General features: G+C 41.2%; 1 protein-coding gene across 2 annotated transcripts in view; it reads right to left on the bottom strand.

Moving 5' to 3' along the window:
* Positions 1-26,574, bottom strand: part of CLMN (calmin) — a 115,306-nt gene that overhangs the window by 38,120 nt on the left and 50,612 nt on the right. For both annotated transcript variants that reach the window (XM_089522473.1, XM_089522472.1), the window contains exons 2-4: positions 6,808-6,869; positions 2,050-2,145; positions 346-429 (exon numbers count right to left, since the gene is read on the bottom strand). In XM_089522473.1, the coding sequence (XP_089378599.1) occupies positions 346-429; positions 2,050-2,145; positions 6,808-6,869 (242 nt within the window). The remainder of the gene's footprint in view (positions 1-345; positions 430-2,049; positions 2,146-6,807; positions 6,870-26,574) is intronic.

The following is a 26,574-nucleotide window of genomic DNA, read 5'->3' on the forward strand; positions in this document are numbered from 1 at the left end:
TAAAAACCCCAGATGACTCAAGTCCCAAACCTTCAAAGCAACCCGAGCCTGGTTGCTCACAGCTTGCTGATTACAAGCATTTCTTATTATTTTCTTTTAATACTAGACTCCTGATCCTTTAATCCAGTTGAACCCTTTTACATTACATTTAAAAAGGAATTCTTGTTTTAATGCTTTTTTTCTTACATATTGCATGCAGTCTTTTAGACTCATTGTTAAACAAAGCACAATTCCTTCAGCTTATACATTCCTCATTTAAGACATACCATTCTCCCCCTTCACTTTTTGTTTGTTTGAGTGACTACTTTAAGAGATAAATAAGTTGGCAACTTTCAAACTACTTACATTGCTGTCTTCCAAAAACTTTAAGGCTTTTGCAATGTTGTTCAGGCGAAAAATACGGTGAGTTGAAGGCTTGTACTCATGCAGCTAAAAAACAATAACCAAGGAGAGTATAGTAGTTTTAAAAGAAAATCAAGCAATGTGTACTTTTCTTAAAATATACATATTAATAACCTAAACTAAAAAAAGATTATTTTTGTGTGAAAGATTATCCCAGATTACTAAAGCAGCAACAATAATGTGTTGCAACAACTCTCAATCAATTTCAATCTCAATCTCTTTCTCTCTACATATATATATATATATATATATATATATATATATATAAATTTAAATAAATTGTTACTACAGCTTTCAACTCAGCTTTAGCAAATTGCTATTGCAAAACCCTCTGAACAAATCTTGCCAAGAAAACCTCATGATAGGTTGCCACAGGGTTGCAGTAAGTCAGAAATGACTTGAAGATGCACAACAACAATGGAAAAATTACTCTGACTGTTCAAAAGAAATGGCTTTTTCTCCTGTTTGTTAGTGGTTTGCAACTTATCTAACAATAACTGTGTCTTGGTGGCGCAGTGGTTAAATGCCTGTACTGCAGCTACTCATTCAAAAACCATAACGTTGTGAGTTCAATACCAGCAAAAGGGCTCAAGCTCAACTCAGGCTTGCATCCTTCCGAAGTTGCTAAAATGGGTACCCAGATTGTTCAGGGCAATTAGCTTACACTTTGTAAAACCACTTAGGGAGTGCTTAAGTGCACTGATAAGCAGTACAGAAATGTACTTGCTATTGCTAACAATACAAAAAGTGGTTTGCTTTATTGTACACCTAGGTTAGAGAATGCAAAAGATGAGGGTTGAGATCTTCTACCTCTGAGAAGGTACAGCTGAGAATGTACATGCCAAACTTCATGTAACATTAGTCAACTCTAACTTCAAGTTGAAGCTTGGTTGTCTGCTTGTCTGGGAAAACAGATAGTACAAGGATTATTGCCATGGGCATTAGGGGTTTTAAACCTCTTAATCTCCCAATGTGAGTATGATCTGGACTGAGGAGCCCCTCACCTGCAATTTGCATTGTAAAATAAGATCTCATTTACTGCAGATGAACCATTTTTTCAATTTAAGATTGCAGGTGCAGGATCTCTTTAATCTAGATTGAAGCCACAGTGGAGGAACAGATTTTGGACTACAATTCTGAGATTCTAGTTTACGAAAGTAACTTTTCCAGGCTCTAGACCATAGATGGCCAATTGTGTGAGGGCCAGGGGCCAATTCCTCTAGGTCTCCTGTGGTCCATACATCCTCACACTAGTCATTGTTTGGAGAGGAACTGCAAAAGAAAACAGATATTTAGGCTAATACCTGTTTTCTTCTGTAGTCCCTTTCCAAACAGTGACTAGATATGATTGTATCATTTCCTTTCACCATTTTGAGAGAGGCAGTGATGAAAATGGAGGAATTTTAGAGCAATAGGACAGTTCTGTGGGTGTGGTGGTGGTGATTTTGCATGTATTAAAGTGATCTGTGTATTTTTTCAGATGAAAATTATCCCAAAGTCATCACAGTTATTTTTAAGGGTGGTCGGGGGGCTTTGGAACACAGGAGAGCTTCAGGGGCCACCAATGTGGGATCCAAGGGCTATACTTTCCCATCCTTGCTCTTGATACTACCATTTCAGAGGCTCTCTGTTTCATTTTATACATACCAGATTCTGTCCAGACAAAACTTCTAGTAATGCCATCAAAATTTTGCCATCCTTAATGTCAACCAGCAAATCTTTCACTTCCAGAGGTGGGCTGCACTGTGAAGAAAGGGAATCAGCATTAAGGAACCCAAATGTATACATAGTCATCTCCCGGATGCATTCTATACAAGCCAAAAAAGCCAGTCCACAATAACCAGGCACAAATCTGAAAGAGGAAACAGCAGTGCCAAGAAATAAGTAGATTCTCTGTTATTAATGTTAATGTGGCCATCCTTCAACAGATGAAGATCAGAAGGAAAGATAAAACTGCTGAATTACCATTTATTAAGAAGTTAAATCCTATACGATTCTAACCTGAGCTTGGGGGTGGGAGGGGAGTTTATTAATTACATCAATTAATTCTTGTCCATTTGAATTTCCCTCTAATGTTATCGGAATCCATAGTTTTCCTGATGCACGTTAAGTCAATCTGACACTTTAAACAAGTTAAATAATTTAGGACATTAGAACTCATTAGGGAAGGTGATAGCTTTCTCTCTTGGTCAAATTCGGTAAAACAGATGGACTCCAGAATAATAATAATTATAACTGGAAAAAATGCATCACATGGCTATGTGTTGGCGGCTTTGTTCTAATTTGCCTGCAAGAAAATGGTGCTCCTTCCCTGGAATGGAGAAATAGAATTGGTGGTGGTGGTGGGGAGGTGACTGCTCAGTTGAAGGCCCTCCTATACCCAGGGCTCTTTCAGAATGTCATGCCTTTTAGACCACAAGATTGTTGTTTTCCCCACTGCCCACCTACTGGAAACCGATGGAGACTTTCTGGGTGGCAGATGGGGTGGTAGGGTATATAATAAAGTCTTTTGAATTCTCATCCTCTATTTTTTACTGATTTTATTTTCTGGTTTTTAATATTATTAATATAAAGGGTACTGTGAATGCATCACAAGGCTGGTTTGTTAATCTCCCTGCAAGGAAATAGTGCTCCTTACCTGGAATGGAGAAATAGAATGTATATTATTCTTTGTACTCCTTGTGCATGTTTATTGCTCACACATAACTGGGCACTTGGATAATTAGTGGGAAAGCTTTCCTCATACCTACCTCAGTGCATTGCAGTGAATCAATGTCATCTAGCGCAAAGTTACTAGTTAAAGGTATGGTTCACCTACTGGTGATTGTCGATGAAGAGTTTGCAGGAAAGAAATAAAAACAGTTCTAGCCATTGGAAACAAATGTTGCTAGTCCCTGGCACATTGGGGGGGAAATTGCTGCTCCCCACATTGGATAGCTTCAGGAACATTACTTTGAAATGAACACATCATTCCTTACTATTTAATATCACACTCCTTACTAACTTGAACAAGCAAGGTGTTTGAAAAGTGAGTGAAATATGCATGCTGGTAATGTTGGGTGGGTGGGGGGCGAGAAAGAAGAAAATTGAGGTTGATCTATTAGAAGACTTAATTGAACAGGTTGTAAAATGAAATCCCACACATTTCCCAACCTGACAGTTTCCAGAAATGTTGGACACTCAACAACCCTAGGTAACAGTAATATTACTGTTGGGCTTTGTAGTCCATGGGGTGGGGTGAGGAATACCATGTTGTGAAGGTGACTTTAAAATAGTTTTGAAAGAATCAATAGGGAAAAAAATACCCCTAGGTATCAATTATAAGAACATCCATGTCATTCTCTAACAATGCCATGGACTTTTCTTAATTTTAATTTTTAATTAATGAATTAATAGCAAGGATTTAACAAATCAAGCAATTTAATTTCAGTTATTAGTGTTAATGCTAACAAATTGACTTCCCAGTTTTTATTCTTCAAGCCTAATGTTCAAAGCTCACTTTAGGAGTGAATATTTTTCTGTCCCACTTTAGGCATAAAATAGTTCAGCAATGCTAGATCATAAGTGTTATAAAGAGTGAGTGATTGGTGCTGTGAAGGTCCATATAGGTTATTTTTTATATATGTAAACTCTAGTTGTGATAGACTACTTTCTGCATTTGAGTGCTGTTTCATCCTGCTTTTCAGATCCTCCCTTTCACCTATGTATCTGTATAATAAGGATTATATTTCATGCATCAGATGAACTGGGATCCAGCCAACCAGGGCTTAACCAAGGAAGGGAAACCTTAAGGACACAGACACAGTGTGATCTGAAAATGTAACAGGGACCCTCTTTGCTCTCCCCAAAGCTCTACCTTCTGGAATGAGAGGATAGTCTACTACTCACCTGCTTCCTTGGGAAGATGAGTAGAAAATGGAGCAATCCTAGCTATGATCTCCAATCTCTGCCCTGCATCATCTCCAAGGAAGAAGGCTTAGGGCAGATGAAGCCACCCTGTTGCAGGTATCTGATGTAGGAGATGCAGAGATCTTGTTCACACTGGTCAGGATACTCCAGGGGCAACCTGGAGTATCCTGGACCTGGTGCTACCCCAGTCCTCTCCTGTTACAAAGGCCCTTCATTCTGAAGTTGGGTGGCTGTTCATATGCATATCCCACTGAGCCACCTAGTACATTTGCTGTATCACAAATCACATTGATCACATGTCTGGGTGTCTTGTTCTGACCATGAAGCAAGTGACATATGGGAGTGATAGTGGCTCCAGTGGCTCAGCAGGATCTGTTCTAAATAGCCGCGTGGTGTCTCCTGGGAAGATCTGAAGTAAACAGTAAGTTATTTTACTCTGCTATAAGCCGGGGACACACCAGTGCTGTTCTGGTGCTGAACAGGACAAACGTTTTCTGGTCTGTTTGCACCAGAATTGTATGTCATCCAGTCTACCTGCCAAAAGGGCAGGGAGAGGCTCTTTTATCTGCCCCATGCAGACAGGGCCTAAGACTCCTCACTTATGGCTTATGCCACAATATAGTTGCCCCTCTACATTTGTGGCTTTGACTTTTGCAAATTTGATTATTCACAGATTTGATTTACGGTATATGTTTTCTCTAGGAATCTCTAGGTCCTCCAGCATGACTCTATGGTCAAGGTCTGCCAGAAGTTACACGGGAAGGCCTAGAGATTCCTAGAGAGGCCACTTCTCTAGACATCTGTAGGTCCTCCTGCCCAACTCTATGATCAACCTCTAGCACAGGTTGACCACAGATTTGTGTTGGAAGACCTAGAGATTCCTAGAGAGGTGTTCTCTCAGGGTTTTTTTTATTTGCGTTTTTTCCACTTTCATGGGGTTTCTCTATCCCCAACCCCAGTGAATGCAAAGGGCCCACTGTAGATGTGTTACTTTCTAAAGAGGCACAAAACTCTTTGTTGTTTTGAAATGCATCATTGACATGCTTTTGACATCATTAACTGTTAATAAATATAGGTATACGTCATTTAACAAAGCCTCTAACAAATAATTTCGCTTTTACAAATTCTTTTTAAACCAGTCTAGCTACCGAACATTTCCTCATTACCCTCTATTTAGCTCCAAAGTTTTTAATGTAGTATCAGCACTAGGGAAATGGTGAAGAAGGGCTAGAACAACACAGACTTTCAGTTTTAGGTTGAAGTAGTGTGTCTATAGTAAAACATGCAATATGTTTGAGATGGAAAAGAATAGGATTCTACTGTAGCTAGTATGCTGTAGTTGTGTGGGTCTGCCTACATCAGTCAAAGTAAACAGTAGCTGTTTCCAAAATCCCTTATTGAGCATGTGTGATACATAAAACTGAAAGAAAGAGGAAAAGTAGATGAGCCGACTTCACCAGCTCCCCACAACATGTAAAAAACAAACAAACAGTGATTTGTAAATATGTCCACCAAAATGGAAACAGAGCCTGGTGAAAGAAAGAAAAAACCCTTTGCTACTTTTTGGAACAAGGGTACAAGTACTCTGTAGAAGGATCAAAATGGCTGCCCATTAGCTTCCGGACCCAGTACAAGGTGTTGGTTGTCACCTTTAAAGCCTAAATGGCTTGGGTCCAAACTATCTTCAGGACCGCCTTCTCCCCTACAATCCTCCCCGCGCACTCCGGTCCTCTGGGAGAGGCCTACTTCAGCCACAAAAATCTAGGCTCTCGGCTACCTCCCAGAGGGCATTTTCCATCGTCACCCCCAGACTGTGGAACGGCCTGCCTGATGAGATCCATCTACTTACATCCTTAGACAGCTTTAAAAAGGCTGTTAAGACGGATCTCTTCCGGCAGGCCTTCCCAGAATAGAGATCCCGGCCTCAGAAAAACGTCTGGGAATAAGATACTGCTGCTCCCACTGATTGTTTGCTGACTGATGTTGTTGACCTTCTGGTCAGTTTTTAACTTGTATGTTTTGTTTTGTTGTCTGTTTGTTTTTAAATTCTGCATTGGATTTAATACTTTTTTAAGGAGGGGAGGGCACCAGGGATTTTATATGTGCTGTATTTCTAACTTTGTTAGCCGCCCCGATTGTTCTCAGAGGGGCGGGATACAAATAAAATTTTATTATATTATTATATATTATTATTATATTTCTCTGCTAATGCAAGGCTTACCTGACCTGATTGTTATTTTTTAATAAAAACGTTGCAGAAACATGTTGAATTGCTCTTCTTTTTTGTAGTATAGAACTATATCCCTATTCTTTCCATGTTATTTTTCTCTCTGGTACCAAATATTATGTTAAAAGTAATGTCCAGGAACACATCTACTTTGTTAACTGCAGCATACCTGTATTTAAAACACCCAAGCAAATCCCCATACAAGTGCTGCAAACCCCACTTTTCAATCATTATAATTTTAAATGGACTAATTTATCTAGCAGGCTTACCTTTTCCAAATGTAGATTTATCCATCGGGTGAAAGTCCTTTTCTGCACATTTTCCCTCTCCACTAGAAAGGTAAGAAATATAAATCAACATTATTTTAAGGGTGAGGGTTACATTTTAGTTCTACCACAGCTCTGGTTTCTGGTACTAAAGCAGATGTGAAATGTGCATTTATAAAATAAAGTAAGGCAAAGCATCACCAAGAATACTGGACAGCACTCCCTTCCTTTCCCCCAACGTCTTGGGAACTAACCAGACCATATAAGAAATGCATGATCACATCTTTCTTGGCCTCAATAACAAGCGCAACAAGATGGGACAATTCAATTTCTGAGAGACACACTTTCTTCCAGAATCCACTCAGAACTAGATCTACAGGTCAGCAATCTACAATATTGTCACTGGCCCAGTTGTAAACATGTCTCTAAGTTTCAATCAATTACAGATGAATGGCCTTCTGTCAGGAGTACTTTGTGTCTTCCTGCATGGCAGGGGGTTGGACTGGATGGCCCTTGTGTTCTCTTAGAACTCTATGATTCTACAACATAGTGTTTTATTTTTCCTAACAAATGTGACTTGAAAAAAACTGTCATGGCAAAATAATCGGCTCCCTGGGCAGCTGCTCCGCTTTGCCTAATGGCAAGGCTGGGCCTGGTACCAGCAAGTGAACACAGCCAGAGGGAAAGAGTTTGACAACCCGAACAATGATACTCTACAGGGCAGTTTCCTGGAAAATAGTAGTTTAGTATGCAAAAATGGGACTGCTCAGAGAACTAGCATGTTCATATACTGTCTGGGCTGCATGTTTAAGTGTTGGTGTTTGCCTATTTTATTTTTCTGTTTTATTTTTATATTGATTTTATTGGACTTTTAAATTCACATAACCCAACTTGAAGTGGGTTTATGATCTCCTAAAGCAAGCACAGAAATATTATACATAAATACATTCTTCTGTACTTTCAGGGTGTTCAAAGGGGCATACATAATACACCAGCCTACCGATTTATTCTCACAACCTGAGATAATGACTGTCCCAAAGTCAGCCTTTGAACTTGAAGGCTATATGGGGATTTGAACTTGGGTCTCCCCACTTTTACTGTCCTGCTTTATCCACTGCACCATACTGGCTTTCATATAATTTCCCTTCATTTCTGCCCCTCTCTATCTCTTTTGTAGAACTCCCACTATGAGCCATTTCAATTTGCAAGCCTGGTACAGACTCTATAAACATTATACAGTTTCCATAAATCCAAGGGAACATGTTTTCTTTGCACCTACCCTTGTGAAAAGGTGCAGCCAGAAAATAAAATAAAAATAAAATAAAACCAGCCATGCCTTAAAGACTGCTGCCCATATGCATATCGTTTACTGAACTGGTCTTGTGTTTTTTCTAGGCATCTAGAGAGCAGTAACAAGATTAGAAATATCATAATTACACACAGCATACAGCCAGGCCTGCTCACCAATCCATGGCACCATGCCAGAAAGAAATAATCCTTGCTAGAATTCAATAATATAAGTAGTAAAGGAAAATGGTCTGGTTTTGGTTTAATTTTTAAGAGTTGTAAGCTCCATAAAGACAACAGGAACTCAAGATGAGAAATGTCCTCCCCAGTAGGCACTTTTCCTTATGCTGTTGCAATTAAACCTTACAGGGAGGGGGAAGAGTTACAGAGTTCGACCTGGTTTAAGGCAGTGGGGGTCCATGAACCATTTGTGATCCATCTATTGCAGGGGCTCTGTGGGCAAAACCAGATTAAAATAGTTGAGATCCCAGAGCGGTTTCAATAAGCGGCATAGGAATTAAATAGACACACCAAATCCAAGAAAGCAGCAAAAATTACCCATGCATGAGCCCATTTTCAGCCTTGAGACATCAACAAGGGTAAAAGTTTGATGCCATGCATTTTCACTGTTAAATTCCTCTAGTAAAACACAAAATCTTGATGGGAAAAGAAACATTTGGAAGATGCAGGAAACAAGTGGGAAAGAAACAGAAGTAACCCACTTTCCTCTTTAGCAACACTTTTTATGGTATAAATATGTTGTGATTATCCACAAAGGGTTACAAACAATGACAAAGCAGTAGTCCAAATAAAGGAAAAGTTTAGAAACACTAGTTTAAGGAGCAGGATTCAGTGGTATGAATGTTGGACTATGACTCTGGGGACCAGGGTTTGAATCCTGGCTCAGCCATGTAAACCCACTAGATGATCCTTAAGCAAGCCATACTCTCTCAGCCTTAGAGGAAGGCAAGGACAAATCTCCTCTGAACAAATCTTGCCAAAACAAAACAAAACAAAAAACCCATGTTAGATTTGCCTTAGGGTTACCATAAGTCAGAAATGACTTGAAGGCACATAACAACAGATGATGCGGTACTAGATGGGACAGTAGTAACATTTTACTAGGACATAGACAAGAAAAAGAGTAGTCTGAGTCTGTTCAGCAGCTTCCCTCAAGAATGAGTCAAGAATGAGTTGTTCATGCTGAAGGCCAAAGCTTGGAGTCAGGACCCACTTCGTTCTTTAGGTCACCTGTTCTGGCTTGGCAATTAGCACACTACCTGTTTGGGGACGTAAAATATAATTGTGTAAATGAGCCGTGTAAGTAGTATTTGCAAGCAGAAGGTGCGCAACAACCGGTATCACCCTACTCACGTACAGATCCTATCAGAGAAATAAAGCAAATTTCAGTCGTAGAAACATAGAGTTTGAAGAGACTACTAGGGCCATCCAGTCCACCTCTTTCCATGCAGGAAGTCACAATCAAAACACTCCCGACAGATGGCCATCCAGCCTCTGAAGAAGGAGATTCCACCACTCTCCGGGGGAGTGTGTTCTGCTGTTCAGGAGCAATAACTATCAGGAAATTTTTTTCTGATGTTTAGGTGAAATCTCTTTTCCTGTTACTTGAATCCATTGTTCCATGTCTAATCTCTGGAGCAGGAGAAAACATACTTGCTCCATCCTCAATATGACATCCCTTCAAATATTTAAAATGGCTGTCAAGTCACCTCTTAATCTTCTCTTCCCCAGGCTAAACATAACCTAGCTTACCTAAACTTACCGACTGGATGGCCCTTGTGGTCTCTTCCAATTTTATGATTCTATTATTCTAACAATGGCGTTACTAGGGGGGTGCAGACCACACCAGATGACACCGTAAGGGGGGGTGTGTGTGGCACCACTGCTGCTCAAAGTATTTTGCAGAAAGCAGCATTTGCCTGTATATCTTTAAAATGCTTTAAGAGTTGGTGAGAGTGAGGTGAAGCTCAGTGGGAGATGAAAGGAGGGGGGCCATAATTTTTAAAAATTAAAATTTAAAATTTCAAAATCTTAATTTTTTTATATATTTTAAAAAAATTTTAAAATATTATTTTTAACTTTTCTTTAAAATATTATATTTTAAACCAAATCTTCACTATGTATATGTAAATACAATTAGGTTAGGTATATGATATCGTAATTTGAAGGTATAATTTTAATCCTGCTAGTTGTTTATGTCATAACATGCTAATAGTTATCACATAAACAACTAGCAGGATTAAAATTACAATGGACCCTTGTTATACGTGGGGTTTGGTTCCAAGATCCTCCGTGGATAACAAAATCCATGTATGCTCAAGTCCCATTAAATATAATGACATAGAAAAATTGTGTCCCTTATAAAAATGGAATATCAAGGTTTGATATTTGAAATTTATACTTTTTTTGAACATTTTCAAACCGTGGATGCTTGAATCCGTGTATAAAAAATCCGTGTATAAGAAGGGCCGACTGTATACCTTCAATTTACAATTCAGTGGTATATGGGAATTATGATTTATAACATTAATGGAAAAAAAGCATTACTAAGGATTCTGTATGATGTGAAATGAGAGGCCAATGGAGGGGGGATACCCTGAGTTACCACACCGGGTGACACCAACCCTGGGGATGCCACTGGATTCTAGCTACCTAAGCCGCTCCTCAAAGGGAAAGGTTCCCAGACCTTTCATCCTTTTGGTCACCCTCGTCGGTACATGTTCCAGCTTGTCAAGACTTGCCCAAGACATGCTCCAGTTGTGCAAAACGTCAGATACTTGGACTCCTCTGTCAGAGTCCCTGGTTCAAGTCTCTTGACACTTCATAACAAGTCAGTCTCATGCTGCCAGCTGGATGCAAACAGGCTTCATTGGACTGCAGGATTTTGTTCTCTTACGGATTGATATCAAGCCAATGCCTCTGTGTTCTTTTCACATATTGACTGCCTTGAGGGGACCCTCAGAAGTTGCAGTATTCAGAGTCTGACTACTTTGCCTATAGCCAGAGATGTCTTTGTTGCAAAAAGCTCAGAATTCAAGGTTCCGACTAATAGTTTTACATCTGATTCTTAGGAGGTTGTAACGGTTCCTCAGTTTCAATGTGCTTTTATTATCTTGTTATTTCATGTTATATAAGACTATTTTCTTCTATACTTTGCTTATGGGAATGGTCAGCAACCAGTAGGCAGGATATGAATAAAGTAACCTGGCATGAAATAGACCCAAAATACACATTGCCCCAAGATTTTGGAATTTGATCCCACCATTCTCTAATGAGGGGGTGGGAAAACTATATTGCTGTCAAAGGCCACGCCTTCTTTGAGGTCATCTGTTGGTGGCTGCACACCATTAATGGGTGGGAAAAGCGAGTGGTGGGAGAGATCACTCTTATTTCCATCCCCCCTTCAGTTCCCTCTTTCTTTTTCTGTTAGACATTCTTGCTCCCTGCCAATTTCTCCTTTTCTTTTATACTATCTAATTTCTCTTTCTGTTCCCTTCTTCTTAAATTGACTGCAATGGACTGTGTTTTTTGTTTTGATTTTTACATCCTCTTTTAATAAAAGTTAATGGTTTTAATTCTATAGATTAATTATTTTTAAAATTTATACACACACATACATATTTAGATTTTTTTTAAAGTGTACACACTCACATATTATAGAACTGATATTTTATATGTTTTTGATTTGTTCTGGTTTTAATACTGTATTCTGTAAACTACTTTGAGCCCCAATACTGGGAAAACTGTTGGAAACAACAACAACAACAACAACAATCATCATGATTATTATTCCCCACCCATCAGGCTGCCAGAAAACAGACAGACAGTTATTCACAAAGGTTTTGAAATGAAGATAATAAAGTTAATTTTTATGCTACATGTTATGCATCCCATCTTAAACTTGTTGTTGTTGTTGTTGTTGTTGTTGTGTACCTTTAAGTAATTTCTGACTTATGGCAAAAGTAAGGTGAAGCTATTAGAGGATTTTCTCTGCAAGATTTATTCCTATTGGCTTACCATTGCCTTCCTGTGAGGCTGATAGAGTGTGACTTCCCCAAAGTCACCCTTGTGCGTTTCCATGGCTGAGTGGGGATTCAAACCTTGGTCTGCCAAAGTCTTAGTCCAACTCTCAAACCACTACACCATGCTGGCTCACATCATCTACCCCAAGATCTTGGCCATAATTACTTGCCTACCCATCAACCTTTGAGTGTATTTCAAACTAGCTTTAACTCTTACTCTCATCACTTTGAAGCAGCAAACAAGATAAGTCACGGCATGTTCACGGTGGACGTGGGCTCCAGAACAACTTGAACTGTCTATGTAACCAAGTACTGTAACAATAGCTTATGGACATTCTAGAGTCTCACCAGGCATAGGCAACGGCTACATAGCATTAGAGTTACCAGGCTGTCTGCACACCAACATGGGAGAGATTATTTCCCAAGGTCTGCTCAAGATAACCCAGAACATCTGAGGCAAAATCTATATAAATCCACTTCAACTTTCACAAAAGGAGGGTGTCTCACAAGAGCTCATTTCAAATCTTGCCAGAACTCCAAAAACCACAGAAATCTCATGATGACAGGCCAGCCATATGTCATAAATGGTCACACCACTGCCTGGCCAACTTCTGCAGCCTGAGAAAAGAAAGAGCAGTACCACACTAACCATGATCCCCTGGCTTTTGGCAAGACCTGACAGCTGCTTACCAAATGCTCAGGGGTAGGTCTGTTGGGAACCTAGCTGGTGGCTATTCTGAAAAGTTCAAGGTATACACAATTTGTGGTATCCTGTACAACACTGGTATGGGACCAGACACCAAGCCCACAAATACAAGACATGCTGTATAAAACAGGGCACCTGAAAGCACTATATGGGATGGTTCTGTAAATTTAATCAGATTGCATTAACAGTGAAAGCTTCTCTCTCCCACACTCATACACCCTCCATGCTAACTAGTTCTCAGTACTAGTATAGGAACAGATTATCCTAAATATATGCACAGGGTAAGTTTAGCTGAATTCATAATAGTGGGTCAGAGCAAGAAATAATGAGGGAGAGTTAGGCTTCAGCATCCTTTGCTTGGATGAAGAGGAAACAGAAACGTAAAATTTGTAAATCTAGCCAAGGTTAACAGCTGTTGACCTCCACCTTGATCAAATAGGTATGATTGCTTCACAAAACCAAATCCAGAGAGCAGCATCAGGCTCATCCACTATATTAAATATGGATTTATTTCACACATTTGGAAAATAACTGAGTAAAGTTTTTTAAAAACTGAGCAGACAAAGTTAATTCTTAGGAATATAGGCATGAAGATAATGTCTCCTTTGCTCTCTCTTCAAAAGAAGAAAGAACAAAAAGAAAAATAGTCTACTTTTCTATCTCAACTATCTTGCTTTTTCCTCTATCCCAGAGCAGAACCATTTCCTCAAGAATACTGAAGTTACAGGGATTATTATTTCAAAGGAAGACAGCTCAAATATTTGTTTAGAACAGGCAATTGAACATATAAAAGTATGTTAAACTTAAAACACACTTAAATCAGCATGCAGGAGATGGATGCTGGGGGGAAATTCTACAAATCTGAAGCAGAAATTGGCTGTAAATCAGCGGTTCCCAACCTGTGGGACGGGACCTCTTTGGGGGTCGAATGATCCTTTCAAGGGGTCGCCTAATACCATTGGAAAACACCTATTTAATTACAGTTATGAAGTAGCAATGAAAATAATTTCATGGGTTTGGGTCACCACAACATGAGGAACTGTATTAAAGGGTCGCGGCATTAGGAAGGTTGGGAACCACTGCTGTAAATAGTTCCAATTGGCTGTTTTCTATCTCGCTCTACCCCTTAGTTATACAGTACCAACATATCTTCCCCTTTCCCCCTCATCTCCAGAATACTTCTGCATATTTTAAAAGTTGCTTCAAGAGATTATTAAGGTGACAAATGAACAGTGTTCACACATTTAGAAATAAAGGGGACAAGCTGGAACATGCCATAAGAAAAGACTGCCATTTTGGTGGCTGATTGCTGAAATATGCATATGCAAATCGCACTGGAAAAGAAAGGGTAAGGTAGCAACATGGTGAGAGTTCCTTCTTTTCATATATATTACATATGACTTCAACTTTCAAAACCTTGCTAGAGTCATAATTTTCACAACCAAATAACTTTAAAGCTCCTCTTGGATTTGTGATTTGAACATGTTCAAACTATACTAAATGGGGCATGTGTCATTTAAACAGCATACCTCCAAAGTGACCCGAAGCAGCCTTATTTTGGCCTTTCTGTTCGGGCCCAGAAAAACAGTAATGAATACTAGCAGAACTAGATGGGACAAGAGCTAATTTTTTTCTGCAAAGACAGTGGTTATGTATCTTCAGGTTGACTCTGAGTTGTGGCAATCCTATCCTAGGTTTTCCCTGATAAAATTTATTTAGAGGAGCATGCTGCTGCCATTGCCTTCATCCTAGATCGAGATAGTGTAACTTGCCCAAAATTCCATGGCTGAGCAGAGATTCAAAGTCAGGTCTCTCAGAGTCCTAGCCCAATACTCAAGCCACTACACTTGCTGTCTCTCTATAAAGACTACATGAAAGTTACTGGTTTTGTAAATAAAAGCACTGAGGCTAAACAGAATTATCTCTGGCTGAAGTCAGAGGCTATAGAGAAGCTCATCAGATGAGGTCCACACACAAAACCCTTTGCTAGAAGGGATCAGGGTATTGGCAAGCCCCTGAAGGCAAGGATAGGCAACTTGTGACCCTCCAGATGTTATTGGAATCCAGCTCCCATCCTTCTTCACCATTGGTTACAGTGGTTAGAGCTGAAGGGACTTGCAATGTGACACATTTGCAGGGCCACAAACTGCCTGCTTAAAAGCATGCAGGGTTCAGTATTTAAGCCATTTCTTTAACAGAATTCAATCACAACTCTGCAATTAACTCCTCATTTTTAAAAACTAATACATGTGATCTTTGTTCTTCTTGTTGTTGTGTACCTTCAAGTCATTTCTGATTTAAGGCAATCTTAAGGCAAACCAATCATGGCATTTTCTTGGCAACATTTGTTCAGAGGTTTGCCTTCCCCTGAAGCTGAGAGAATGTGACTAGCCCAAGGTCACCCAGTGGGTTTCATGGCTGAGCAGGAAAATTAACCCTAGTCTCCAGAGTTGCAGTCTGATGCTCAAACCACTGCATTACACTTGCTCTCCATATGTTCTTTAGGAGTGTTAAAATACATTCTAGATTATACAGAAACCTTCATCAGGGTTTGTGTTGGTTTTATGCTTTGCTTTGCTTTGCTATTTAGTATTCATTCTTCCATACCATCCTTACAATATTTTCCCCCCCAAATTACTTCTTCAATTGAGTACGCAATACTCTAAAACAATGAAAGTCCTCCTGACTTTCCATTGGATTTAGCTGCTGCTTAATAAAATGTTATTTACTAAAAATAGCACCTCATGTTTCAGTGGGATTAGACCAGTAAAGCCTAATTTAATTGAAAAATAACTTTACCCCAATGTCTTGTTATTCCTGGAGGTTGCCAGGCTTAAATCACACAAGTTACAACTTTGCTCACTTTGATTTCTACATCATTCACAGGAGCAAATGCAACCTCTCACCCCCTCAATTCCAGCATTCTGCAGGATGGTGGATGAAACAGAAAATGTTTAGCCAAGAGAACTAGGTAATACCGACGCAGATCCAGCCTTTCCCAACCTTGGCTCCTCTCAATGGTGTGGGGCTACAGATCTCACCATCCCCACCCAGTCCTGCTGGCTGGAGTGATGAGAGGGGGATAGAAAGAATATTAGAAAACATTTGACAAATTGTTTTGGATTTTTAAAACATTTTTCATGAGAACATTCCTGGACTAAATGAGATTTTTTTTGCAGTTTGGGACTTATTCTGCACCAAATTTGCACATAGTTGTTTTGCACAGAAAATAGGGTTGTTGTTTTGTGTGTGTGTGTGTGTGTGTGCAAAGGAAATAACATTTAAAAAAGCTGTTTCCTGCAAAGAAAACACATGCCCTAAAATGGGACTAGCCAACTGGGTTGCCATGTCACACGGTATCAGCTGAGGTCTGACTGAATTGCTGTGTTTGTCTGGATCTCCATGTTGGTGTAACATTAGCAGCAAAGTCATTCTTTGATTCATGCAGGGTGGGTTAGAATGCCCTGGACTAAGTGTGACAGCCCACCCCAGGTTTTCTATTATGTATCTGCTAAAACTATAACAGTTGGCTTGTGGCCTTGGGCATGGAAAAAACTACAGAATAATAAAGACTGCATATTTGAGAGCCAGCATGGAATAGGGAAAACCCTGCTGAGCCATAAAATCTACAGGGTGGCCTTAGGCAAGTCCCGTAGCTTATGTGTCTCCAAAGAATAGGGCATCCCTTTTCATTGATGGGGGAAACTAGTCAATGACCTCCCAGTCGTGGTAGTCCTCAGTGCAATTTTCATTCAACCCTCATCCCCACCATGGTCCTAAAGGCTGCTGGTTCCCATTGTTTTTCTTTTGTACCAGTATTTTGATTGAAAGCCTACCATCACCCCCTTTTACCTCACTGCCCCAGAGGATCTTTCCACACTTTGGGAATCACTGCCCTAGATGATGTAACTCCCTTGTTTTAATTGTACGGTTTTAAAGAGATTTTAAATGCATTTTATTCTTTAATGTGTGATGTATATTAATACTGTAATAGTTTTAATTTTATTTCAATGCTCATTTTTGGTAGTTTGAATTGTGTTGTTCTTTTCAATTATGAGCCACATTGAGCTCTAACTGGGCATGGGGTAGGAAATAAATAAATAATCCACACAGTCAGTGGTGCCACTAGGAGGTGGTATAAATCGCACCAGATGACATCCCTGGGAGGGTAGTCTCATCTGGTGGGGAGGTACACCTGGAGAGACTAGCATGGCTACAAGGCAAGCAAGAAAGAGTGCTTTTCCACTTGCCCAGCATCCCCACCAGAGCCTAAACAGGCCCTTCGGAGGCCGTAGTGGTACCCTTCTCAGTAGCGGCAGCTGCTGGGAAGCAAAGCCTTCAGGGTCCAGCACGGCTACAGCCATGAAAGACCTTGAAGGCTTTGAGGGATTGACTCAGACTTTAAAATAAAAATGTTTAACATTATAACAATATGGTATGTGTGTATGTTTGTGTATGCATACAAAAATATAAATTACACCTACATTTTACCATTTTAATTTATTAAGGGTCTAGCTTGTTGTATATTTACTCTCACAGGAATTTAGGAAAGTCTTCTTGTTTAGAAATTTTAATCAAATAAATATTGGCACGGTACACATGGCGCTAAAGCGCCGTGCTGGCACCATACTAGGGTTAATGGACTGCACGGCAACCACATGGCCCCTAACCCTAGTACAGTGCGGCACCGTAACAATGGCAGTGCCCCGTGTGTATGGGCTCCGCCATTGTGACGTGACAAACGCATAGCGTCCGCACATCGTGCTGTGTCTGTGACATCACGAGTGCACCACTGGTGTACTCGCAACATCTGCTCTGCAGGGCAAAAAGAACCTGCTTTTTGCAGGTTCTTTTTCCTCCGCAGGGAAGCCGCATGGTTTGGCAGTTGTGGCTTCCATGCGGAGGAAAAACAGGTGCCGGCAGGCCTCCCTTTTTGGAAGATCTGTACTGCGCCATAGTCTATGGGTCCATAGAGACAGGCCAAAGTAAATCTGCTTCGGGTCACTTTGGAGGTATGCTTTTTAAATGATGCATGCATCCTAAGAGGCCAGAAGCTGTGCCAAAGCTGTGCTCCAGCCCTATGTTCTGTCTAAGTAGCCAGAGGATTTACGTGGCAGTGTTGAAATGCCTTGCACTACCATTTTACTACTAATTAATATAAATTTGCCATTTCTGAAAGAGTTGGAGAGTAGGAAAATAGAGGAGTTGGAGCTGGAGTTGGCATCTAAGGTTTGATGCTGCAGCCTTGATGGGAATGATGGCAACTGTTGCAACTAGTGGGAACACAAGATTTTGCTAAGGGTCAGGTCTGATGCGAAGACAGATTCATATGGTGGAAATTTCCTCCCAATGCAAACAGCACCTTCAAAAGTGGGGGAATATTTTTCAGGACTGCAGCAAAGAAAGAAAAAAAAAGCCTTTTAATTATTCCCTGTCCAGAGTGGCACTGATCCCATTATGAGACTGCTTCCACATCCCAGCTGCTGCTTTAAAAACAAACAAACCTCTAGATTACACATAAAGCTTTATTAACCATCATATATAGTTTGAAACTTCTGGTATCAGAACTCTACATTGCTGCTCTGTAAAACTACTGTCTGTACATAGCAATCTAATTTGTTCCGTGTGTGTGTCATTTTTTTAATTTTAGTTTTTGGACACTGCCAGCACACTGCATAGTTGAAAATCTATTCATGTCTCATTTTTAAAAGCAGTTTATGCTATGATTTTCTCTGGAATGGTTTATATAGCAACTCGTAATTGGATTCTCTTTTATCTTGTTAATTATGGTGAAAGGCACCCTGCAATTCTGAAATGTGAAGCTACAGCATAATAGATAATTATGCTAAATTGCATAACTTGACGAATACTGTTATTTCATTCACAGGTCAATAATGAAGATTTCACAAAAAGCCTATTATGCTACTGAACAAGGTGAAAGTGCCCATGTCAGATGTCAGAGCTGGAGTTCCTGTTAAAGAAAAATGGTTGTTCAGCTGGTTTTGTTGGTTTATCGTTGCAAGGGACATCATTTGGATTTTCTGCCTTGAGCACCAAATGATTTTAGGTGTTTTTTGGCATGAAGCATTACACTGGACTGCAAACCTGGAGGGGGAGCTACAGCTATCCCTAGCACGCTGACAGGTAAATAACATTAGCACATGGGCCATCCATTCCAAGCCCCTGCCATGCAGGAAGACACAACAAAAGCACCGCTGACAGATGGCCATCCAGCCACTGTTTAAAAATCTCCAAAGAAGGAGACTCTACCACTCTCCAAGCCAGCCTTATTCCATTGTCGAAAAACTTACCATCAGGAAGTTCTTCCTAATGTCCAGGTAGAATTTATTTTCTTGTAGTCTGAATCCATTGCTCTGTGTCCTAGTTTCTGGAGTAGCAGAAAACAAGCTTGCTCCATCTTCAATATGACATTCCTTCAAATATTTCAACAGGACTATCATATCACCTCTTAACCTTCTCTTCTTCCAGGTAAATGTACTGAGCTACCTAAGTCACTCCTCATGGGACATGATTTCCAAAATTTTACCATTTTGGTTGCCCTCCTCTGGACAACCTCCAGCTTGTCAACATCCTTCTTAAATTGCAGTGCCCAGAACTGGACACAGTATTATAGGTTTGATCTCACCAAAGCAGAAAAAAGTGGCACTATTACTTTCCTTGATGTGGACACTATACTCCTTTGACGTAGCCTAGAATATGTTGGTTAAACATGTGTGTCGCAGTAAAACTTCCCATTTTGAGCTATATAACTTTAAAAAAATAATAATCTGAGAGCCTTAGGAGAACTTGGATGTAATCACTAGTCACCTCCTCCTCTTCCTCCTTTCGCAGTAATGAAGGATGTAATTTCCTTATGTTATGATGACAACTGAATGAGTTGTCTTATTGCAATACAGCTGTAACATTTTGCCTAGTTCTTCAGTTACAGTGGTACACCTTCTCTAAATGGTGACGGACGAACATCACATGATTGACATTCTGGCTCAAGCAATACGTATTTCATGCTGCTGGCTCATGGCCTGCATGAAGGTTTTGAACTGGAATCTCTTTTCCTGTAGCTTGGACCCGGAACAATGGATGCAAGCTACAGGAAAAGAGATTCCAGCTCAACATTAGGAAGAACTTCCTGACAGTAAGGGCTGTTCGACAGTGGAACAAACTCCCCCGGAGTGTAGTGGAGTCTCCTTCCTTGGAGGTCTTTAAGCAGAGGCTAGATGGCCATCTGTTGGGGATGCTTTGACTTGGATTTCCTGCATGGCAGGGGGTTGGACTGGATGGCCCTTGTGGTCTCTTCCAACTCTATGATTCTATGAAGCATCAATAAGAGAATATGCTTTGTTTCACAGGCCAATAGTAAGTACTATTCATGCATTTTTTAAAATAAATAAATAAATAAATAAATAAATTTTAAAGTAGCTATGTTAATTACCTTTAAAAAACATTTCAGTATGCAAGAAAGGGGACATAAGGGGTTGAAGTAACCACAGGACCATTGCATTAATCTCCCATGGAAGTAAAATGATGCTCAAAATTCTATGACAAATACTTTTACCATAAGTGGAGTGAGAAATCCAATGTCCAAGCCGGGTTCAGGAAAGGAAGAAGCACTAGGGACGATATTGCAAACATATGTTGGCTAATGGAGTACACCAAAGAATTGCATAAGAAGATCAGCCTGTGATTTATAGATTATAGCAAATTCTTTGATTGTGTACATCATGAAAAACTAAGGATCACTCTTAAAGAAATGGGTGTGCCACAACACTTGATGCATAACCTATACTCAGGACAAGAGGCTGTGGTCAGGACAGAATATGGAGAAATTGAATGGTTTGCAGTTGGCAAGAGCATCAGACAAGGCTTTATTTTATCACCCTATGTATTTAACTTGTACGCCGAATTTCTAGTATGTAAAGCAGGATTAAACTCAGAGGAAAGAGGCGTGAAAACTGATGGGAGAAGCATCATCAATTTAAGATATACACATAAAACCATAGTACAGTGGTACCCCGGGATACGAATTGATCGCGTTACGAAATTTCCGGGGTACGAAAAAGTTAGATTGAAAAAAACTGTTCCGGGTTACGAAAGATTTTTCGGGTTACGAAATTCATTTCGGCGCGAAATTCAAATCCGAAGCGCGGCTAGCGGCTTTCCAGCGCTAACGGAAAGCCTTTTCGGGTTGCGAAATGTATCGGGTTACGAACGGCGCCGCGGAACGAATTAATTTCGTAACCCGAGGTAGCACTGTATTAGCAGAAAATATCGAAAGCTTGAAATATAATCTGTATCTGCATACTGTATTTTGGACTGTAAACATCATGAAGCAGAACAAAAATCCAATATCTTCATTAGTTCCTTTTTAGGTCCACCATGCCTACCATACACAGTCTACCTTTTAAAAAAAATCAATATTCATTTCCACCTTTATAACAATATTCTGTCTTCCCATTTAATGCAGGATGTATTATGTGGGGAGTACTACCAATCAATTTGTTTCTGGCCTTAAAATGAGATACACAGAAATGAGGTTCACTGAGAGAAAAACAACACACACGTTCTTTACATCTCTTCTTTATTTACTAATGTGGGACAATTCAAAGGGAATAATTCCTTTACACTCCCTGCTGAAATATTAATCTGTTCTCAGTTAAACTCACTACTAAGCAAGCATGACAAAGACTGCATAACTACCATAACAATGAATATAGTGGGGAAATCCTGATTATATTATAAGGGCCATTTGACCTCAAAGGGGTATGACCAATTCATGTAGCCACATCTGCTACCATTTCTAGGTAATAAGCAGAGTGTGTGTTTTAAGCTTTACAATGTAGGGAAGCATATCTTTATAAATTTTGTTTTCATAAGCAAGAACAAATAATTTTACCATTTTCCTCCCAACTGTGATAAAGGCCCAGTACAGGTGGGCCGTTTGCAGCGATAGTAGGGCTCGATACGATGCAGCATCCATATGCGCCAAGCCCTACTATTGGCGCCATTACGTCACAAGGCTGTGGCCTTGTCCACACAGGACACAGCCTTGTGACATAAGGGCGCCCGTTTGCCCAAATGGCTCTGGACAGAAGAGTTGTCATAGAGCTGCATCACAGCCCTTATGACAGCGCAAAAAGGAGCTGCCTAGAGCACAGATGTGGGGTAAAGATGGGTGGCATGGCATGAAGCCATCCATCTATACTGCCACAAAGTCATCAAAACCGACAGTTGTCAAGATTATTTGCAGTTCTGGACATTTTTTGTGCAACAAAATACATATTTTATGTTGAAGATAGCACTTTCTGTTGAGAAAATAATTCTGCACAAATGCTTTTTTCTTTGCAAAACAATTGTTTTCTATGCAGAAAAAATGTTTGGTTTTTTTTTAAAAAAAGAAAGCAGAATGTTTTCTAATGTGAAGTCGAAGGCTTTCATGGCTAGCATGAATAGTTTTTTGTGTAGAAATGTTATTTTCGGCTCAGAAAATGCTGTTTTCTACACATAATGTTGTCTATGCAGAAAATGCAAGTTTTTATGGAACAAAACCATTTTTGAATGCTTTCATATAGTCTTTCCATTCTTTCCATCCTTAATTTAATAAAAATCACTGGACATCCCGTAGAACCCAGCAGTTATACAGCCAGCCTCCTTCCCATCCATGTCTTCACTGAATATGTAACAGGGAAACAAGATTGCACTCAATGCCCACAGCTAATGTGCCTGCTTGCCCCTTTCCCTCTGGCACCTTTGTACAAAGAAAGAGTGGCATGCTCCAGAGGCTTGGGAGGCAATTTAATGGTCCTAGCAACTACCAGGGATTGTACTCACTGCACTGCATAAATACACACAAAAAATAACACCAGAATTGACCAGAGACCATGTCTAAAAATGTGCTTTGAAAGCCAGCATTTTCTCTTCCTTTTTTAAAATATTGTAATCTCTTTTTCCTAGGGGTGGTGCCTTGGATGATCGGCAAAAACCGGGGCTACATCTGGACGATATACCACACGATTCCATCTTGGTATAAGGAATTATTGAAAAAGGTTGTGTGTGTGTGTGAGTGTGAGTGTGTATGTGTAGGGAACTTCTCATTGATTGGGAATCCATGGCTGCATCTGCACTGCAGAAAAAATCCAAGTTGACATCACCTTAACTGCCACAGCTTCATGTTTTCAGAATTCTGGGCACTGTAGTTTGTTGTGGCACCAGAGTTCTCTGTCAGAGAAGGCTAAATGTTTTAGAAAACTACAATTTCTAGAATTCTATAGCCATGGCATTTAAAGTGGTGTCTGTTAGAAGATTTTTGCATTCTCTTTCCTCCTACTTAGATAGATAGATAGGGATTTCCTGCATGCAAACTCCTCACTTTCATTCTCATTCAAACTAACTATGTGATTTAAGTCACTCCCTTTTTTGGAACTAACAGACATTTTCTCTCAATATTTTCTACTGAACTGTTGGTTTTCCATCTTCTTCCTCTCCCAATTTTCTTTGGAAAAATGGTGAGATAAATAGTTCTTCTCAACCTGAATTATTCACTAGCTAGATTAAGATACAGCCTTTATGTATATATAAAGTCATTAGAAAACTTCTGTTTGAACTACAAGCTATTTGTGTTACATTTCTGCTACTCTGCTGATTTAAACCTAGATCCTAACAAGCTTGGCTTTGACTTTTTTGATATTTCCTTATTAAAGGCTGAAGCCTTAGGAAACTTAGGGGCAGTACAGATGGGCAGCTCCATGCCACCCATCTTTGCCCCACATCTGTGCTACAGCATCCACATGCTGCAACACAGACGCGCTATCTAAAAGGAGCTGCTCTAGGCGGCTGCTTTTTTGTGCTGTCATAAGGGCTGCGATGCAGCCCTATGACAGCTCTTCTGCCCAGAGCCGTTTGGGCGCTTGGGCGCCCTTACATCACAAGGCTGTGCTCCGTGTGGATGAGACCACAGCCTTGCGATGTAATGGCGCTGATAGTAGGGATCGGCACATATGGATGCTGCACCGTATCGAGCCCTACTATCACCACAAACTGCCTGCCTGTACCAGGCTTTAAATTACCCTACAGCAGGGGTAGGCAACTTTTTTGAGCCGGGGGCCGGGTTGCTGTCCCTCAGATAACTGGGGGGGCGAAGCCGGGGGGGAAGCCCTCCGGGGGCGGTGCCGCATGCAGGGGTTGGAGCTTCCACCCTCCGGGGGCAGGCCAGTGCTGGAGGCCTCCCCCTCTATCCCGGCCCCTAACGGGGCCCCAGGCCCCGTCAGAGGCTGGCAAAAGTGCTGGCGGGGGCTCCCAGTGCTGGAGGCCTCCCCCTCTTTGCTGGCCCCTAACGGGGCCCCAGGCCCCGTCAGAGGCCGTCAAAAAAGCCAGCGGGGGGCACAAGCACTGGAGGCCTCCCCCTCTTTGCTGGCCCCTGATGGGGCCCCAGGCCCCGTCAGGGGCCAGGAAAGAGCCGGCAGGGGGCGCCAGCACTGGAGGCCTCCCCTCTTTCCCGGCCCCACATGCTCCTTCTCTGCCTCCACAGAGGCTGCCCTCCACGGAGGCCGAGAGGGAAGCCGGCAGCCCCGTACGCTCCTTCTTGGCCTCCGCGGAGGCTGCTCTCCACGGAGGCCGAGAGGGAAGCCGACGGCCCCGCGCACTCCTTCTCGGCCTCCGCGGAGGCTGCCCTCCACGGAGGCTGAGAGGGAAGCTGGAGGCCGTGGGGAGGCGGGGAAGGTGGCGCGGCCGCACGCAGGAGGCGCTGCCTCCAGCTTCGCCTCCTCCGCTCCAGACCTCGCTGCCCTCCTCTTCCTCCGTGCAGCAATGCGCGGTGGAGGAGGAGGATGGCGGCGAGGCCCCCGCGGGCGCCCGGTGCAGCATCCAAGCTGCGGCGGGGCGGCAATCGGCGGCAGGACCGGGTTGGGGCCGGTCCCGAGGCCTTGCCGGGCCAGATCCAGCCCGCGGGCCGTAGGTTGCTGACCCCTGCCCTACAGTGTCAAGCTGCATTATTTCGGCAGTGCGGATGCAACCAAGTATCAGCACTCCCAGTACCACCTCTCTCATGTAGCTACAGGGGGAGGCAGTTGAACATGACAGTTACTATGCCAATATTTGAGAATATACCATACTCATCCTCTCTCAACTCTCATGTGTTTGGTAAATATGTTTTGGGGAAGGAGTTCATGTTGATTCCATCTCATTGGTCTATATTTTGATATAACGTGATTATCTCTCCCTCTGCTTCTCCGCCCCACAAAACTACCACAGCCCAGGGCAGACGTAACATTTTCTGCTATTTTAAACCTAGAACAACTAACATCAGCAGGTTGATGTTCCTTCCTATGGAATCCTGGGGCTTGTAGTTTGGACAACACTAGATCTCCCTGTCTGAGAATTCTAAACATCCCTTCCTAAATTGCAAATCCCAGGATTCAACAGAATTGGATCATAGGAGTTAATGTACTATAATCATTTAGCATGAAATGATCTTTGCACTGATTGCAAGAGTCTGTGGACTGAATTAGAAGTTTTCAAGATCAGAGTTCATTTTGGCTATTAAAATGGTACCTCCACATTTGCTGGGGTTAGGGGTGCAGGACCCCCATGAATGTGGAAAAACTGCAAATAAAAAACCACTATTATTTTTACCTAAGAAAACATCTCTATAGGAATCTCCAGGTCCTCCAGTGCAACTCTATGGTCAACATCTGTCATAAGTTGATCACAGTATCATGCTGGAGGACCTACCAATGAATAGTTCTTTCTCTAGGAACTTCTAGGTTCTCCAGCTCAACTACATGTTCAACTTCTAGCAGTCTTGCTGGATGACCTAGAAATTCCTAGAGAGAACATATTAATTCAAATTGCAAATAATCAAATCCACAAAAGTCAAACTCACAAATGTAGAGGGACAACTGTAGTCTATTCTGAAAGTGACAAATCTTCTGAACCTACAAAAATGCCTTGAATTTCCTGTCACTGTTCCAGGCTCTCTCTTCTTTTCAGTAGCTGGAAAATAAGTTCACCCTCTGAAAACACTGTAACTCTGCCAGGCTTCAACAATGTATACGAGTGTTTGAACAGCTATTTTCTGAAAACAAATCCCCACCTACATTGCAAACAAAATATCTGCAGCACTTATCTACTGGTACTTTTTCGACACCCTGAAACACAAGCTATGTGAAACATGCAGAGGATTTTTCAACAATGAACCCTTGTCATATTTTTACAATGCGGTGAACAATATTTATTCTAATTTGGCCTGAATACCTTGTTCCTCACATCTGCAGGAAGGGAAGGAGAGGAAGAAGGAAGAAAGGAATGAGGAGGTTAGGTTTAGAAATTTAAAGTTGCAATTCAATGCATGCTACCCAGTGAATAAGCCCCACTGAGCAAAGGGAGAGGTGAAACACACAGGACAAATAATAAAGCAGTTTCCACCTGCTTTGAAGGTGGGGTGTTTAGATGACACATGCCTCCAAAGCGGGTGGAAACCAGATTGAAGCTGTGCTCTGGAGCTAAAAACTGGAGCAAAAAGAACTCGGGATATTCCGACTTAGCCTGGAAAATGTGCACCTTTGACCCTGAAATTAAACAGCTCGATGTGAGAGTGGTTCTGAAGGAGCAATCCATCCTAACCCTAACTCTAAAGCTGCGTATAAATGCATCAGTGCAGGCGTGCTTTTAAAAAGGCAGGAGCCATCATACCCAAGCAGTCAGGGCGACAATGCAAAAAAG

The sequence above is a fragment of the Sceloporus occidentalis genome, unplaced genomic scaffold (genome assembly GCF_023333645.1).
Source record: "Sceloporus occidentalis isolate IW3139 unplaced genomic scaffold, rSceOcc1.0.p SCAF_4, whole genome shotgun sequence".
Classification (NCBI taxonomy): domain Eukaryota; kingdom Metazoa; phylum Chordata; class Lepidosauria; order Squamata; family Phrynosomatidae; genus Sceloporus; species Sceloporus occidentalis.